The sequence below is a fragment of the Lithobates pipiens genome, unplaced genomic scaffold, assembly GCF_037356315.1.
Source record: "Lithobates pipiens isolate NorthernLeopardFrog02 unplaced genomic scaffold, aLitPip1_a1.2 Scaffold_30, whole genome shotgun sequence".
NCBI classification, from domain to species: Eukaryota; Metazoa; Chordata; class Amphibia; order Anura; family Ranidae; genus Lithobates; species Lithobates pipiens.
In genome coordinates, this window is record NW_027507791.1 from 178,973,479 (window position 1) to 178,990,760 (window position 17,282).

Sequence of the window (17,282 nt, forward strand, 5' to 3'; positions counted from 1 at the left end):
CGAAACAGGAGTGGAAACCTGAGTGCCACTTGGAAAGTAGTTGGCGTGCCTTAATTAGTAGGGGGGGAAGTTCAGCACAAATGTGCGTGAGATCTCTGGGGGAATATAGGTGCCCAAGTATTTAAGGGCTGTGTCAGTCCATTTAAACCGAAAGTTGGATTGTAAATCCAGCAGGGTTCGCGTGGGGACCGCTACCATAGCCTCCGACTTGGAAACGTTTATTTTCAAGTGTGAGAGCATTCCGTATGTTTTAAACTCTCGGACAAGATTCGGTAACGAAATTCTGGGGTTCGTCAAAGAGAACATCATATCATCTGCGTAGACAGATATTTTTCAGTCGATGTTGCCTATTTAGAGACCCGAGATATCTGAGTTTCATCTGATTGTGGCGAGGAAGGGTTCCAAGGACAGCGCAAATAAGAGAGGGGAGAGGGGGCAACCCTGCCTGGTTCCATTACCAATAGCGAAGGGAGGGGAAAGCACTCCATTTGCCTTAACCTGGGCTGAAGGGTGGGAATAAATGTTGCCTATCCAGCGCATCATTTTTTTCCCCTACGCCAATATGGCAAAGGACCGAAAACATGAAACTCCAGTTTACTCGGTAGAAGGCTTTTTCAGCATCCAAACTCACAAAGATACAAGGGGTCTTAGAGGATTTTGCTTTGTGCACCAGATTCAGAACCTTAATGGTGTTGTCTCACGTTTCTTTGTTGGGGATAAAGCCCACTTGGTCTAGCTGTATAAGGGATTGGAGAAGTTGTACTAATCTTGTGGCCAGGATTTTAGAGAATAGTTTTAAGTCTAAATTTAGGAGGGAGACGGGCCTATAACTCCCACATAAGCTTGGGTCCTTACCCTCCTTGGGTATCAGCGAGATGTGGGCTCTAAGGGTGTCTTTGGGAAACTCCCCAAAAGTGCCCAGGGCATTGAACAGTGTCACTAAATGGGCCCAAGTATGGGGAGGAAGGTCTGGTAGTATTGGGCTGTGTATCCATCCAGGCCTGGGGCTTTACCATGTCTTAGTGAATTTATGGTCGTCTGAACTTATTCTTAGGTAATCGGAACATCCAAGCACTCTCGAATCTCAGACGTGAGGAACGGGAGGCCTGAATCCCTGATATGTGTCGATGTCTTCCTGGTTACAGTTAGTGTTGGTTAGGTTGAAAGGTCGGAGTAAAAGTCACCAAATCTCTTGGCTATCAGGGTTGGTGTTGAAGCCTTTTGACCATTTGAGTCCACTACATGCGGTATATAGGCGTTAGATTTCAACTCTTTCACCAATCTGGCTAAAGTTTCCCCGCACTTGTCGCCCGATTCATAGGATACCCTACGGCAGAATTGCAAAGCTGCCTTGGCTCTATAATGAAGTAGGTCTGTTATCTGTGCACGTAAGGACCCCAGTTCGGACTCCAAGGACTGTGTAGGGGCATGTTTGTGTTTCGCTTCCATCTAAGCCAGGTCCTTAAGACCCACTAGTTGTTCATTTTGTGTGCTTAATGAGGACCCCACGAAGCACGGACTTGTGCGCCCCCCACACTACCCTGTGTACTGTTTTCTTGGAAGTATAATTCCAACTCCCTGGTCACATCTGCCAGAACCTCTGGGATCTGAAGAAAGCTCTCATTCAGTCGTCAGAACAGAGACCTGGGTGAGGGGTGTTTAGAGAGAGTATATGTAAGGGCTATAGGAGCGTAGTCCGACCAAGTAATGTAGTCAATGGAGGAGGAACTCACTAAATGTAGTTGGTCATGTGAGATCAAGAAGTCAATTCTAGAGTATACTTTGTGCGGGGAGGAGTAGAAGGTGTAGTCCCTTTCTCCGGAATTCTGGAGGCGCCAAATGTCCACTAACTGAGTCTTTAAAAGGGATTTCGCTACTCGCCACCTAACTGCCGTCGGGATTGAGGAATTACCCGAAGAAGTGTCCGAAGAGAGCGATAGCAGGATGTTGAAGTCTCCCCCTAATATTAACTGACCCTCTCTATATTCCATCAGTTTTTCAAGTGCAGTCAGAATGAATCTATCTTGGTGTTAGGTGCATAGATCGTCGCAAATGTGAAGAGGATATCTCCAACACGGCCCTTCAAAAAAAGATAGCACCCCTCGGGGTCCACCTGAGAATCTACATGAAGTCACGGGAGTTTGCTAGAGATCAGTATGGATACTCCCTTGGTCCTAGATGAAGGGTTAGTGGAATGGTAGACCTGGGAGAAGAATCTGGATTGGAGAAAAGAGAGTTTAGTTGTTTTAAAATGTGTTTCTTGTATGAAGGCTACATCAGTGCCTGTTTTTTTAAATCCTTTAAAAGGATCCTTATTTTTTCAGGGGAATTCAGGCCCTTGGCGTTTATAGTGGTCACCTTAATCGAGACCACCATCATGTCTCAGGAGGAGAGGGAGGGGGGGCAAAGAGAGAATAAAGGGTAGAGGGGTCAGGGAAGGTGAAGGGAACTGCCTAAGGGGGGCAGGAAGGGAAGGGGGAAGAGAGAGGGGGTGTGAGGGGGAAAGAGGGAGAGCTAGACCTAACGGACTCATTAGGGAAAAAAAGAAAAGAGCAGACAAAGAAGAGAAAAGAAAAAGAGAGAAAATTTGAAATGAAATTGTGGCAAAAAGTGTGGCAAAAGGGGACTATAGTAGCAAGAGATTGCCAAAGCGCTCACCAGTAGGTCACTGGACTTATGGCAAGGTCCCTGGGGGTTAGTAGGCAGACAGGTCGGAGAATGAGCTCCCGAACCCCCTCCCCACCCCCGGGCAAATATAAGTAATGTTTTCTAAATCGGTAAACAATTATAGAAGAGCATTTAACCAGACCAAAAACTCAATCATTTAAAAGCGTGTAACCTGAAATGATCCCGTGTAGTAGAACGCCTCGCACAGTTACAAACCCAGCTCTAGGCAGAGAGACTCCAATATCCAGAGAAAAAGATCAGTCCACGAGCCAAGTCTGAAAGTGCTCCCCCATAACTCAGTCACCCACCCGCCAACCCACACCACACACAAGTTCATGTTCTCAACCCCTCGGGCAGATGTGCCAGAGCAGTATCTCCCCTCCGGCACAGGGCAGCCCCCCAAAAAAAAAATTAAAGGAGTATGACTCAGAATCATACGGGCGGCACAGTGGTGTAGTGGTTAGCACTCTCACCTAGCAGTAAGAAGGGTCACTGGTTCGAATCCCAACCATGACACTACCTGCCTGGAGTTTGCATGTTCTCCCTGTGCCTGTGTGGGTTTTCTCCGGGTACTCCGGTTTCCTCCCACAATCCAAAGACATGCAGGTAGGTTAATTGGCTTCTGTCTGGGATTGGCCCTGGTGTGTGAATGGGGACCTTGGATTGTGGGCTCATTGAGGGTGGGGACCAATGTGAGTGTGCAATGTACAGGGATGGGGACAGTTGTAGATGCTCGCTCAGGATGAACTGATGTCTTTATTCAACCTTACTAACTATGAAACTATGAAACCAGGCAGGAGAGGGCACACAGAGAGTCGACCCCGGTATGTCAAGAACCACCTGCGCCAGAGGGGGCTCACCCTCAAAGATGGAGACCACCCCTCCTGTCTGTTCAAGCCCTCCAGCTTGACCATGCAGATACACATTGGACAATAGTAATAAATGACAGTTCCCTCAATAGGCTTAAAAAAAAAAAAGGCGAAGGAACCCCCCTCTCCCCAAAAGAGGTGGCAAACTCAGTTGTCCCAGGGTAGTCTGCTGCAATAACCATCCCCTTTCCCAGATCTCAGGTCCCAAGAGAGTCCTCTTAGGAAGTCCTGCCAGGTGCAGTTGTTTAGCATATCAGTGCCTCCCCTCGTAGCCACGAGAGGCAATCTTCTGTGTGTCAATCTTAGCAGCTTGCCAAAAGAGGGCACATTGCGGTAACAGGCAGAGCTTAAACAGTGTGCACGGGGGAGGATGTGGTCAAGGTAGAGGGTTAGGGTTAAATCTCCTTAACATTATTGCGTCTCAGGAGTAGGGTTGAAGAGTAGTGATGGACGAACTTGCAACGGGACGTTTCACGAACGTGGCCAAAAGTTTGCGAACCGCAAGGTTCGCGGCGGACCCCATTGACTTTAATGGCAGGCGAACCTTAAAAACCTCCAGGTCATATTTTCAGCCACAAAATACTAACTAGCTGTGCACACATAGTCCCACAACATGGACACTGACATAAAAAAAGTATTAAGTGAATCTGGGATCGACAATGGCAAGCATTCTTTTTTTATCTGTGAAATTTTGACAATTCAAGAGCGCATGAAGGCCATGGAGGAGAGGCAAGGTCAGGCCAGGCTATGAAGGGGGTGCAGGAGATGATCAGTGCCACAGTCAGGGCAACACAGTCCTGTGCCAGTGTCCCAGTGTGCCAACCTGTGCTAGAGCCCCTCCCTCTGCCAGGCCCTTACCCCCACTTATGCAGGGCTCCACTGCAGTGGTCTGGAGGTGCCAGTCCAGTGCTGATCCTCAGCCATGGTGCTGGGACTGCCTGCTGATTGGCTTCTCCGCTGCTATCTCCCTCACTGTCTGAAACCAGCACCGTGATAGAGACTGAGCACTGACACCAGCACCGTGATAGAGAGCATTGACACCAGCACCGTGATAGAGAGCATTGACACCAGCACTGTGATAGAGAGCATTGACACCAGCACCGTGATAGAGAGCATTGACACCAGCACCGTGAAAGAGAGCACTGACACCAGCACCGTGATAGAGAGCACTGACACCAGCACCGAGATGGAGAGCACTGACACAACACCAGCGCCGAGATAGAGAGCACTGACACCAGCACCGAGATGGAGAGCACTGACACCAGCACCGAGATAAATATGAAGTTATACAAATGGATAAATAAATAGGCAGATAGATAGAGACAGACAGATAGAGATGAGAGAACACAGACCTGTACAGGATGACTGTAGGACGCAGTGCTGGGAGCCCTCGTGGTGTACACATACAGGAGATGTGTGATGAAGGCTCCAGCAGATTGTCGGTGAAGGGCTGGACAGAGGTTGATTCCAGGCAGGGCAGAGGTGAAGCATGATTCCCTCCACCCTACGATCACAGACTGAGAAAAATACATACAGCACAAGGTGAAGCTGTATATGTGCGGACAATTACAGGCTGTTTGTGTTAGTAACACATTACCTGGCTTCTCCATTCACACAGAGCCGAAACCGTAAGTGACATGCCGCCCATGGACAGCACTGCCCAGACATGAAGGAGAATGACCCAATCAGCGTGTAGAGGCACACTACACAGCGCCACAGGGCATCAAAAAACACAGCAAATGAAGCATCTTGCCTGCAATCACGGGATTGCATTGGCATGACGCTTCCATAGTGCAATGAGACCGGCGCCCAGCCCGAACACAGTGCACTTAAAGGAACTTTTTTTTTCTTAAAGGGACATTTTATTTATTTATTATTTATTTTTTGGTGACCGGCTTGGGGGGGGGGGGGGGGTACCCATGCACCCATGCACCCCCTATGGACCCAACAGTGTATGCATATTGCAATAAGAGTATGTAGATGCAGGTGATTTTCCTGTATTGTTTCATATAAATGGTATTCTAAGCAATTAGTGTGTATATCAGTGTATTTATACATTCCTTGTTTTATAAGTTTTTCTTATAATACCATTTAAAAAAAAATAGAGACTAAAAGGGCATAAATAAAGGACATTACAGAGTAAGAAAATGTTGGGCCAGTAAGTGTGCAAGTGCATATTAACCACTTGCCGACCGCCGCACGATGATGTACGTCGACAGAATGGCACGGGCAGGCATATGGGCGTACCTGTACGTCCCTGCCTTCCCGCGGGTGGGGGGCCCGATCGGGCCCCCCCCGGTGCCTGCGGCGGTCGGTATTCGTTCGGGAGCGATCCGGGATGAGGGGGCGGCCATTCATTCATGGCCACCCCCTCGCGATCGCTCCCGACGAATGGAAATCCTCCGTGACATCACTTCCTCTCCTGTAATGTAAACACAGGAGAGGAAGTGATGTAATCTCTCCTCCGTGTCAGTATTTTTCGTTCCGACCCCGAGGAGAGAGGATCGGTGAGTTGCACCAACACGACACTTCACAGTAGAACATGCCAGGCACACTCACACCCCCCCTTTACCCCCCGATCACCCCCCCAATTACCCCTGCCCCCCCAGTCACAGTGACACCAATGCATTTTTTCTTTTGCATTGGTGTCATTTGTGACTGTAATAACTGTTAGGGCAGTTAGGGTTAGCCCCCTTTAGTTCTAATGTACCCCCCTAACCCCCCCAATAAAGGTTTAACCCCGTGATCACCCCCCGTCGCCAGTGTCACTAAGGCTGGGTTCACATTGCAGCGGTTTATGAGAACGGATGTGATTCGCACTGCACTGCAGTGCAAATCACATCCGATCTCTGCGATTCGAGTTCAGCCATTCGCCGCACCCGCCGCAAATTCGCACGGGACCCTTTTTTTGGTCCGCAGCAGAATCGGATCGCATGGGTGTTCACACCATGCGATCCGAGTTTGCAGATCGCACTGCGATATGCAAACTGATCTGGGGGTGTCATTAACATTTCACTGACACTCCCAGCAGTTCGCATAGGGCAGTGTGAACTGCCGCCGGGAGGCATGCGATGCGGGAACCCGCCGCGGATTCGTGGCGTTCCCGCATCGCTCCAGTGTGAACCCAGCCTAATAAGCGATCGTTTTTCTGATCGCTGTATTAGTGTCACAGGTGACGCTAGTTAGGCAGGTAGGTATTTAGGTTCGCCGCAGCTTTTTATAGCGCCAGGGACCCCCATATACTACCGCATAAAGCCCCCTGATTGCCCCCTAGTTAACCCTTTCACCAGTGATCACCATATAACTGTTACAGGTGACGCTGGTTGGTTAGTTATTTTTTTATAGTTTCAGGGCACCTGCCATTTATTACCTAGTCTCACTAGTGTACCCCTAAATTTAGGGGTGTCTACTTTCCAAAATGGGGTCATTTGGGGGGGGTTGTGCCATCTTGGCATTTTATGGCCTTCAAAACTGTAACGCCCTTAGAAAGCCTGAAGGCGGTGCTTGGTTTTCGGGGCCCCGTACGCGGCTAGGCTCCCAAAAAGTCCCACATATGGGGTATGCCCGTACTCAGGAGAAGCAGCAGAATTTATTTTGGGGTGTCATTTCACATATGCCCATGGCATGCGTGAGCAATATATCATTTAGTGACAACTTTGTGAAAAAAAAAAAAAAAAAGTTTGTAATTTTCCCGCAACTTGTGGCAAAATATAAAATATTCCATAGACTCAACATGCCTCTCAGCAAATAGCTTGGGGTGTCTACTTTCTAAAATGGGGTCATTTGTGGGGATTTTGTGCCATCTTGGCATTTTATGGCCTTCAAAACTGTAATAGGTAGTGAGAAGTGAAATCAAAAATTTACGCCCTTAGAAAGCCTGAAGGCGGTGCTTGGTTTTCGGGGCCCCGTACGCGGCTAGGCTCCCAAAAAGTCCCACATATGTGGTATCCCCGTACTCAGGAGAAGCAGCAGAATTTATTTTGGGGTGTCATTTCACATATGCCCATAGCATGTGTGAGCAATATATCATTTAGTGACAACTTTGTGTAAAAAAAAAAAAAATTTTTTTTTTGTCATTATTCAATCGCTTGAGGCAAAAAAATAAAATATTCAATGGGCTCAACATGCCACTTATCAATTTCCTTAGGGGGTCTACTTTCCAAAATGGGGTCATTTGGGGGGGGTTTGTACTGCCCTGCCATTTTAGCACCTCAAGAAATGAGATAGGCAGTCGTAAACTAAAAGCTGCGTAAATTCCAGAAAACGTACCTTAGTTTGTAGATGTGACAACTTTTGCGCAAACCAATAAATATACAGTTATTGACTTTTTTTTACCAAAGACATGTGGCTGAATACATTTTGGCCTAAATGTATGACTAAAATTGAGTTTATTGGATTTTTCTAATAACAAAAAGTAGAAAATATCATTTTTTTTCAAAATTTGCGGTCTTTTTACGTTTATATCGCAAAAAATTAAAATCGCAGAGTCAGTCAAATACCTTTAAAAGAAAGCTCTATTTGTGGGAAGAAAAGGACGCAAATTTTGTTTGGGTACAACATTGCATGACCGCGCAATTACCAGTTAAAGCAGCGCAGTGCCAAAGTGTAAAAAGACCTCTGGTCATTTACCAGCAAAATGGTCCGGTCTGAAAGTGGTTAAGTGGAATAGAGTGGGATTAAAGGAAAAGGCAAACAAATGTGCTAAAATGTCAACTAAACATAAAAAAATGTACCTGGGCGTGATTTGGGACCACCTCCTCGTGGAAGTGCAGCCGGTGTGTGTAAACTCATGATGTGAGTGAGAAAAGCTGCCATGCCAGGCTTCACTGCCTGGACTCCATCATACACGGCTGCAGTCCGGAGCGGTGTGTGCTCTGAGTTCAGTGTATACTCATGTATATGATGGAAGTGTACAATCTATGATTCTATAAATACAGTGTGTAAGGATTATGCACTATGGAGGCTTTTTCTTTTCTATGTAATGTGATTGCGGCCATTGTCTGGATACCTCGGGTGATATTGGAGATACTACCTGGAGGTCTGACATTCTGTGGCACAGTCTGTTCTCATTGTAAGCCAGCTTGAGCGGAGTGGTGCTGCTGGAGGGATATACACAAGCATGTCTGGGCCTTGCTTGTGGGGACAAACCTTTTGGTAAAAGATCTGTTTGCTCACTGGTGTGGTTGAGGTTGATTGAAGTTGATGCAAAGAGGTGGAAGTTGATTAGAATTGATTTAAACCATCTGCATGAATCTCTGGGACTTCATATTTCTGTTAGGCTCGGTTCACACAGGGGGCGATGCGAGGCGACACGACTTGCCGTGCCGCGACCTGACAAGTCGCCCCCGTTCTGTACTACGGAACCGTTCTAAGAGGAGCGACTCGAGTCGCTCCGACTTAGAAAAAAGGTTCCTGTACTACTTTTGGGCGACCTCGGGCGACTTGCATTGACTTCTATACAGAAGTCATTTGCAAGTCGCCGCTGAGGTCGCGGCAGGTCGCAGCGCGGCAAGTCGTGTCGCCTCGCATCGCCCCCTGTGTGAACCGAGCCTTACTGTACAAGTCACTGTATGGTGATTGGAGTGGTGAATGGGTTGTAGAAAATCAGCTTTTTAACATGTATAAACTTTTGATGTTTTCAATTGTATAAGGTGACTTTGTTGCTCTTCATGCTTATGTATTTTTGCACATTATATGTTATTGTAAAAATATTTGAAAATGTATATATATCTCTAATATATATCTGGTGAGACCGATTGAGATTGTGAGACGAATTTCCTTAATTAGTTCTGAGTCAGTGTAAATCAAAAAGTGTGTTTTTATTGTACACACTTAGTAGAAAATAATACTTACAAAAATAGTACAATGATAATCATTAGTATCTTTCTTTCTTTTCAAATATATAATACTTCAAGCTTGACCATGTGTTCTAAAATGGCGGCATAACCCTTTGTATGCTGAATGTAGCTGAGATGTATGTTTGCTGAGAATCTGTTTAGTTGCGAGAGTAGGATCCAACAGGAAACCTTCCCACCTAACTTTTGCTTATATAAAACAGACTTTTAAATTTGCGCCAAAAGAATAAACCCTCCTTCACAAGGGTGTGGGCTAAAGAGTGGTTACTATAGTACAGCTACCATCTGTTAACATACTAATGAGAGGAAGTGGGGGGGGAGGGAAACCTTAAACAACATCTCAGTTACATAGAAATATATCCCTTAAAAGCATATATAAGATATACAATATTCATCAAAATCCTGACAAGTTTTAAATGTTTACTTTTTCAATTATCACACGTCATAACATAGGATTAACCGATTCAAAGTTTTTCTTTCACACAATGGAGAATTCATATTCTAAATAAAATATAATAAAGCCAATTAAAATTTAGATATTAAGAATATAACAGTTATATAGATTGAAGTATCTGTGAATAGGCTGCAGGAGATCTGCCCTTGCTCACATGTATGAAAGTGTATTTTTGTAGTGAATAAAATTGTTATATTCGATCACGATTGGTGGAATTAGCACATCTAGTATAATATGAAAGACTGCAGCACTAGTATATAACATTCAAACAATATAAATGTAAAAATATAACAATAAAAGTGAGACTCCTTAACACAAAACTCCCTATAAGTGTATATATAACAATGCTATGGAGACTATTTCACTGATAACTAATGAAGATAAATTATAATCAGCATATATCAAATTAGTGCAGCAATATTAGTACACATTTTCAAAAAAGGTCCAAATAAAGAACAGTAATAATGAAATCTCCACACCATGATGATCAAAGGAAATCCCAAAGTACAATGGTGTCACCTTTCGTAAATTAAGTTTCCACAACATGAGTGAGACTTGTGTGACGATCAAAGTGAATCTCCACAACTGATTCCAAGACTTGGCAGAAGGTTGGAGGTGAAAGTGCGAGTGTGTATGGTCCAATCCTCATACAGAAATAATGAATGGATCACACCACCTCATCCACTTCTCATGTCACATTTAGTAACTGGGATCCACAAAAAGAGAAATCATCCAATAGTGTAGATGGTCGATCGTGTTTTATAAAGCGATTTAATGTAAATGATTCCAATAAAGAGAAATTAGTTCCATTCATGTAGAGAATAGTTACATTCATTCCTGGGGAGAAATTCATTTTCTTCTGGTAACATTCTTCTCTTCTACAGATTGTCCTATAATGACCTGACAGACAGTTGCTGCCCCCACCTGGCATTTGGAATAAGAAATAACCAGACACTGAGGACACTGAACCTGTCCTGGAACAATCTGGAGGGTCCTCATTTCAGGGATCTGATGGAAGCTCTGAGAACCAGCCAGATAGAGGAATTACAGTGAGTATAACAGGACTGACTGAGACAACAATATTCTGGGACAGTTTTATACCTAAACCACATAATATAGAAATATGAAAATGTCATCAAAATCCATCTTTAGGCTCCATAAGGCTCCATGCACACTGGGCTTAAAAAATGCCAGTTCCCTTGGCAGAAAAAAATAATATAGAGAGTTTATTGTACAAAGTTTAGAGTTTTGCATTTTTCTACCAGAAAGCTCCAATCAGAAACACGAGCCAGAAGAGTTTTTTTTTCTGCCTCTAAATATCAAGTTCAAAATATGCCTGTAATCGTCCCAATGTGTATGGACACAAAGTGCCGACATATAATGATGACGGGCAGTCCATATGTGGTTAAAGAGGTTGTAAACCCTTATTTATTTATTTTTAAATAACAAACATGTTATACTTACCTCCACTGTGTAGTTAATTTTGCACAGAGTGGACCCAATTCACCTCTTCTAGGGGCCCCTGGTGGTGCTATCAGCTCCTCCCCACATCGGTAAACCCCCTAGGTAAATTTCTCTCCCTGGGGGTTACCATGAGGGTGCACTCCAGAGTCCATAGACATAGAATGCCAGACTCAGCCCCTCTCATTATTATTATTAACGATTTATATAGCGCCAACAGTTTACGCAGCGCTTTACAATGTATAGGGGAGACAACACAATTACAGTACAATACAAAAGGTACAGGAGGGCCCTGCTCGTAGAGCTTACATTCTAAAGGGAGGTGGTTTTGGTACAAAAGGTAATAGCTGCAGAGAATGCAACGCCCACATCATTGAATTTGATTGATAGCAGTGGGAGCTAATGGCTGTGATGCTATCAATCTATCCAATCAAGAGCCTAGACAATGGGCAGAGAGATAGCATGCGTCTCTGCTGTGGGAACGAATGGCTCAGGTGAGTAAAATGGGGTGCTGGGTGGCTGGTCAGTGTCAGAAGTTTTTTTTTTTCCCTTAATGCATAGGATGCATTAAGGTGAAAAACATCAGGATTTACAACCCCTTTAATAGCATCCCAGTCTTAGTCCATAGGGTTCAATATTTTATTGGCCCACCCTTTGCTGCTATAACAGCTTCATATCTTCTGGGAAGGCTGGCCACAAGTTTTAGGAGTGTGTCCATGGGAATGTTTGACCATTCTTCCAGAAAGGCATTTGTGAGGTCAGGCACTGATGTTGGATGAGAAGGCGTTCTATCGGGTTTTGGTCAGGACTCAATTTGTCTGTAATCATCCCAATGTGTAAGACACGTAGAAGAACATGGAGCTGCTTCTACAGGCAGAACACAGACAGAAACTCCTATAGTAGCAGCATTTTTAAGCCAGTGTGCATGGAGCCTAAATATCCAATCCTGGACTGTTACACTATATGCCTGTATGCCTGCCTTTACACGCACATGAACTTTAATGGCATCCCAGTCTTGGTCCGTAGGGTTCAATAAAGGGTGTTCTATAGGGTTGAGATTAAGACTCTGTAGGCCAGTCAATTTCCTCTTCCACAAACTTGCTCATCCATGTCTTTATGGACCTAGCTTTGTGGACTGGTGTGCAGTCATGTTGGAACAAGAATGGGTCCCCCCCCAAATTGCTCCCACAAAGTTGTGAGCATAAAATTGTCCAAATTGTCTTGGTATGCTGATGCCTTAAGATTTCCCTTCACTGGAACTAAGGGGCCAAGCCCAACAGCTGAAAGACAATCCCACACCATAATCCCCCCTCCATCAAATTATTTGGAAAACTGCACAAAGCAAGATCCATAAAAGACATGAATGAGGAACTTGACTGGCCAGCACAGAATCCTGACCTCAACCTGAAAGAGCACATTTGGGATAAATTGGAGTGGAGCCTGTGAGCCAGGCCTTCTCGTACAGCATCAGTGCCCAATCTCATAAATGTGCTTCTGTAAGACTAGGGATGGGCTTTATGTTCGGGTCCAACATGAGTTCAATGCGAACATTGGCTGTTCGCCCATTCGCCGAATAGCGAACAATTTGGGGTGTTTGTGGCAAATTCAAAAGCCACGGAACACCCTTTAAAAGTATCAGAATAATCAAAAATGCTAATTTTAAAGGTTAGTATGCAATTTATTGTCATAAAAAATGTTTGGGGACCTGGGTCCTGCCCCAGGGAACATGTATCAATGCAAAAAAAGTTTTAAAAACGTCAGTTTTTTTCGGGTACAGTGATTTTAATAATGCTTAAAGTGAAACAATAAAAGTGTAATATTCCTTTAAATTTCGTACCTGGGAGGTGTCTATAGCATGCCTGTAAAGTGGCACATGTTTCTTTCTGACAGCAAAATGGCATTTCCAAAGGAAAAAAGTAATTTAAAACTACTCGCGGCTATAATGAATTGGCGGTCTGGCAATACACATAAAAGTTCATCGATAAAAACGGCATGGGATTTCCCCACAGGGGAACCTCGAACCAAAATTAAAAAATTTTTATACCAGGCCCTTCAGGTCTGGTATGGATATTAAGTGGAACCCCACGCCAAAAAAAAAAAAAAAAAAGTTTGGGGTCCCCCAAAAATCCATACCAGACCCTTATCCGAGCGCACAACTTGGCAGGGCTCAGGAAAAGAGAGGGGACGAGAGCGCCCCCCTCCTGAATCGTACCAGGTCACATGCTCTCAACATTGGGAGGGTGCTTTGGGGTAGCCCCCTAAGCACCTTGTCCCCATGTTGATGGGGAGAAGGGCTTCATCCCCACAACCCTTGCCCAGTGGTTATGGGGTCTGCGGGCGCGGGGCTTATCAGAATCTGGAAGCCTCCTTTAACAAAGGGACCCCCAGATCCTGCCCCCCACTGTTCGAATTGGTAATGGGGTACAAATGTACCCCTACCATTTCTCAAAAAAAGTGTCAAAAATTGTAGACAACAGACGGTTTTTGATAATTTGTTTATTAATTTCTTCTTCTTTCCTCACTTCTTCTTCCATGTTATTTCTTCTTCTCTTCCTTCAGTGTTGTTCTTCTTCCTCCATCTTCTTCTTCCCCCACTTTTCCCTCTATTTTCCTCTGGTCTTCTCGTCCGGCATCTTCCTTCGGCTGCTGTCCGCATGATCTGCCTCAGTGGGAGTCTTCAGCTGTGTGAAGCTTCTGTTAAGCTGACACTTCTTATATAATGGAGGGTGGGGCCACCCAGTGACCCGACCCCCCCCTCTGATGCACGGGGACTTCCCTATGGCTTTCCCCATGTTGTCCGAGGGTGGCGGGGTTACCCGTTTATGCAACCGGGTCATTTTTTGGGGTTCAGAGTTTCCCTGTTGGGAAATCCCATGCCGTTTTTATCAATGAACTTTTATTTGTATTGTCGGACTGACAATTTATTATAGTCGTAAGTAGTTGCCGGCCCATCCCTATAGAACAATGGACCCACATTCCCATTGACACACTCCTAAACCTTGTGAGAACAAAAACACGGGAAGATTCCCAAAGGTACTCTTCAAAAAGGAAAAAAAAACGATTTATGACGAAATACCTTTATTGATTAACCACACATAAGAATATAAATTTAGAAAAATTTATTAAATACACCCAACTTGGCACATGTAATAGAAATTAAGACAAGTGAGTCTTAATAGAACACAGGTGGTCACCGCACCCAATTGTACAACACTCTCATACACCATAGACGATGAGATCTCCCGAAAAACTGATTCTAACAATCTTGGCACTCAGAAAAATTTGGTTCATAAATTCATTAAGAAAAAGTAAAATATAGTTATTCATGGGGTAGAAAAATAAATGAATTAGTCTGTATTGAAAAATTGTTTCATTGCTCCACTTAAATAAAGTGCATGTATATAAATATATATATAATATTGCCGATTGAATTCCAAAGGGAGACTAACTGATATTTCACTGTATTAGAATTTTCCTTATGACACAAAGATTCAGTCAACAAATGGAGTCTATAGATCATAGGCTGGTATATATGGAAATTGACGATGATCAAGAAAATAAACGGCTTTTATTCAAATCTGAGTAAACCATCCCCTTCTAACATATGGGGATAAGATAAAGCTCACCGTTTTGGCATCTTGATTCCAGTCCAAACTTCTTTGATTTACAGTCCATATACAGTACAGACCAAAAGTTTTGACACACCTTCTCATTCAAAGAGTTTTCTTTATTTTCATAACTATGAAAATTGTAGATTCACACTGAAGGCATCAAAACTATGAATTAACACATGTGGAATTATACACTTAACAAAAAAGTGTGAAACAATTGAAAATATGTCTTATATTCTAGGTTCTTCAAAGTAGCCACCTTTTGCTTTGATTACTGCTCCGCACACTCTTGGCATTCTGTTGATGAGCTTCAAGAGGTAGTCACCTGAAATGGCTTTCCAACAGTCTTGAAGGAGTTCCCAGAGATGCTTAGCACTTTTTGGCCCTTTTGCCTTCACTCTGCCGTCCAGCTCACCCCAAACCATCTCGATTGGGTTCAGGTCCGATGACTGTGGAGGCCAGGTCATCTGGCGCAGCACCCCATCACTCTCCTCCTTTGTCAAATAGCCCTTACACAGCCTGGAGGTGTGTTTGGGGTCATTGTCATGTTGAAAAATAAATGATGGTCCAACTAAACGCAAACCAGATGGAATAGCATGCCGCTGCAAGATACTGTGGTAGCCATGCTGGTTCAGTATGCCTTCAATTTTGAATAAATCCCCAACAGTGTCACCAGCAAAGCACCCCCACACCATCACACCTCCTCCTCCATGCTTCACGGTGGGAACCAGGCATGTAGAGTCCATCCGTTCTCCTCTTCTGCGTCGCACAAAGACACGGTGGTTGGAACCAAAGATCTCAAACTTGGACTCATCAGACTAAAGTACAGATTTCCACTGGTCTAATGTCCATTTCTTGTGTTCTTTAGCCCAAACAAGTCTCTTCTGCTTGTTGCCTGTCCTCAGCAGTGGTTTCCTAGCAGCTATTTTACCATGAAGGCCTGATTCACACAGTCTCCTCTTAACAGTTGTTCTAGAGATGTGTCTGCTGCTAGAACTCTGTGTGGCATTGACCTGTTCTCTAATCTGAGCTGATGTTAACCTGCGATTTCTGAGGCTGGTGACTCGGATTAACTTATCGTCCACAGCAGAGGTGTCTCTTGGTCTTCCTTTCCTGGGGCGGTCCTCATGTGAGCCAGTTTCTTTGTAGCGCTTGATGGTTTTTGCGACTGCGCTTGGGGACACTTTCAAAGTTTTCCCAATTGTTCGGACTGACTGACCTTCATTTCTTAAAGTAATGATGGCCACTCGTTTTTCTTTACTTAGCTGCTTTTTTCTTGCCATAATACACATTCTAACAGTCTATTCACAGCTGTGTACTGTATCCACCTCCTGCACAACACAACTGATGGTCCCAACCCCATTTATAAGGCTTGAAATCCCACTTATTAAACCTGACAGGGCACACCTGTGAAGTGAAAACCATTTCAGGTGACTACCTCTTGAAGCTCATCAACAGAATGCCAAGAGTGTGTGAAGCAGTAATCAAAGCAAAAAGTGGCTACTTTGAAGACCTTAGAATATAAGACATATTTTCAGTTGTTTCACACTTTTTTGTTAAGTATATAATTCCACGTGTGTTAATTCATAGTTTTGATGCCTTCAGTGTGAATCTACAATTTTCATAGTCATGAAAATAAAGAAAACTCTTTGAATGAGAAGGTGTCAAAACTTTTGGTCTGTACTGTATATGGAGCCCAATTGTCTTCAAGAGGGGACAGGGGCAAAGATGACTATGTAATATCACCTTACCAGTAATCTGTTGTGATCATCTAGACCAGTATGTTGTATAGTGATGTTTGTTCAGGCATCTCCCATACAGACAGGCATGTGCAGTAAGGTCTGTCCTGGTTATCCAACGGGTATTCAGGACTGACATGCGCAGTTTTAATCTTTCCAGAGATTTATGGTTTCAAAAAGTAGTGTCTGGTCTGTACACTTGGCACTATTGTCCAATCCAGTCTCCCAGGGAACATTCAGATACAGACACTTGGAGCATGAATATTAACGGGAGGTTCAGAATAGGTGGAGGTGGCTGGTGTAGTGGTTCAGCACGCCGGTGTCCCCATCCCTATAAGTATAAATATAAGCATCTTTTGGGAGAAGCATTTGCAGGGGGCACATTTGCAACTGGGGCTCTTTCTCAAAGTGGGTCTATTTTTATAAGTGGGAGACGCTGCACTTCAGCGAATGCACAAAGCAAATGAACACAAGAAAATTCCTTGAAAAACGCCGCACAGACATCAAGTGACCTTGTTTACCCCTTCAGCTCTTTCACCTTGTAACATGCACTCTACCACTCCATTTGACAGCTCTGTCCTTAAACTATCTCTCCTTCACCCCCCCCCCCCCCACAGCATATATAT

At 44.3% G+C, this 17,282-nt stretch overlaps 1 protein-coding gene across 1 annotated transcript in view; it reads left to right on the forward strand.

The window, feature by feature from the left end:
* LOC143942261 (ribonuclease inhibitor-like) overlaps positions 1-17,282 on the forward strand; it is a 90,071-nt gene that overhangs the window by 61,560 nt on the left and 11,229 nt on the right. The window contains exon 7 of the mRNA XM_077463504.1: positions 10,730-10,894. Coding sequence (XP_077319630.1) covers positions 10,730-10,894 — 165 coding nt within the window. The remainder of the gene's footprint in view (positions 1-10,729; positions 10,895-17,282) is intronic.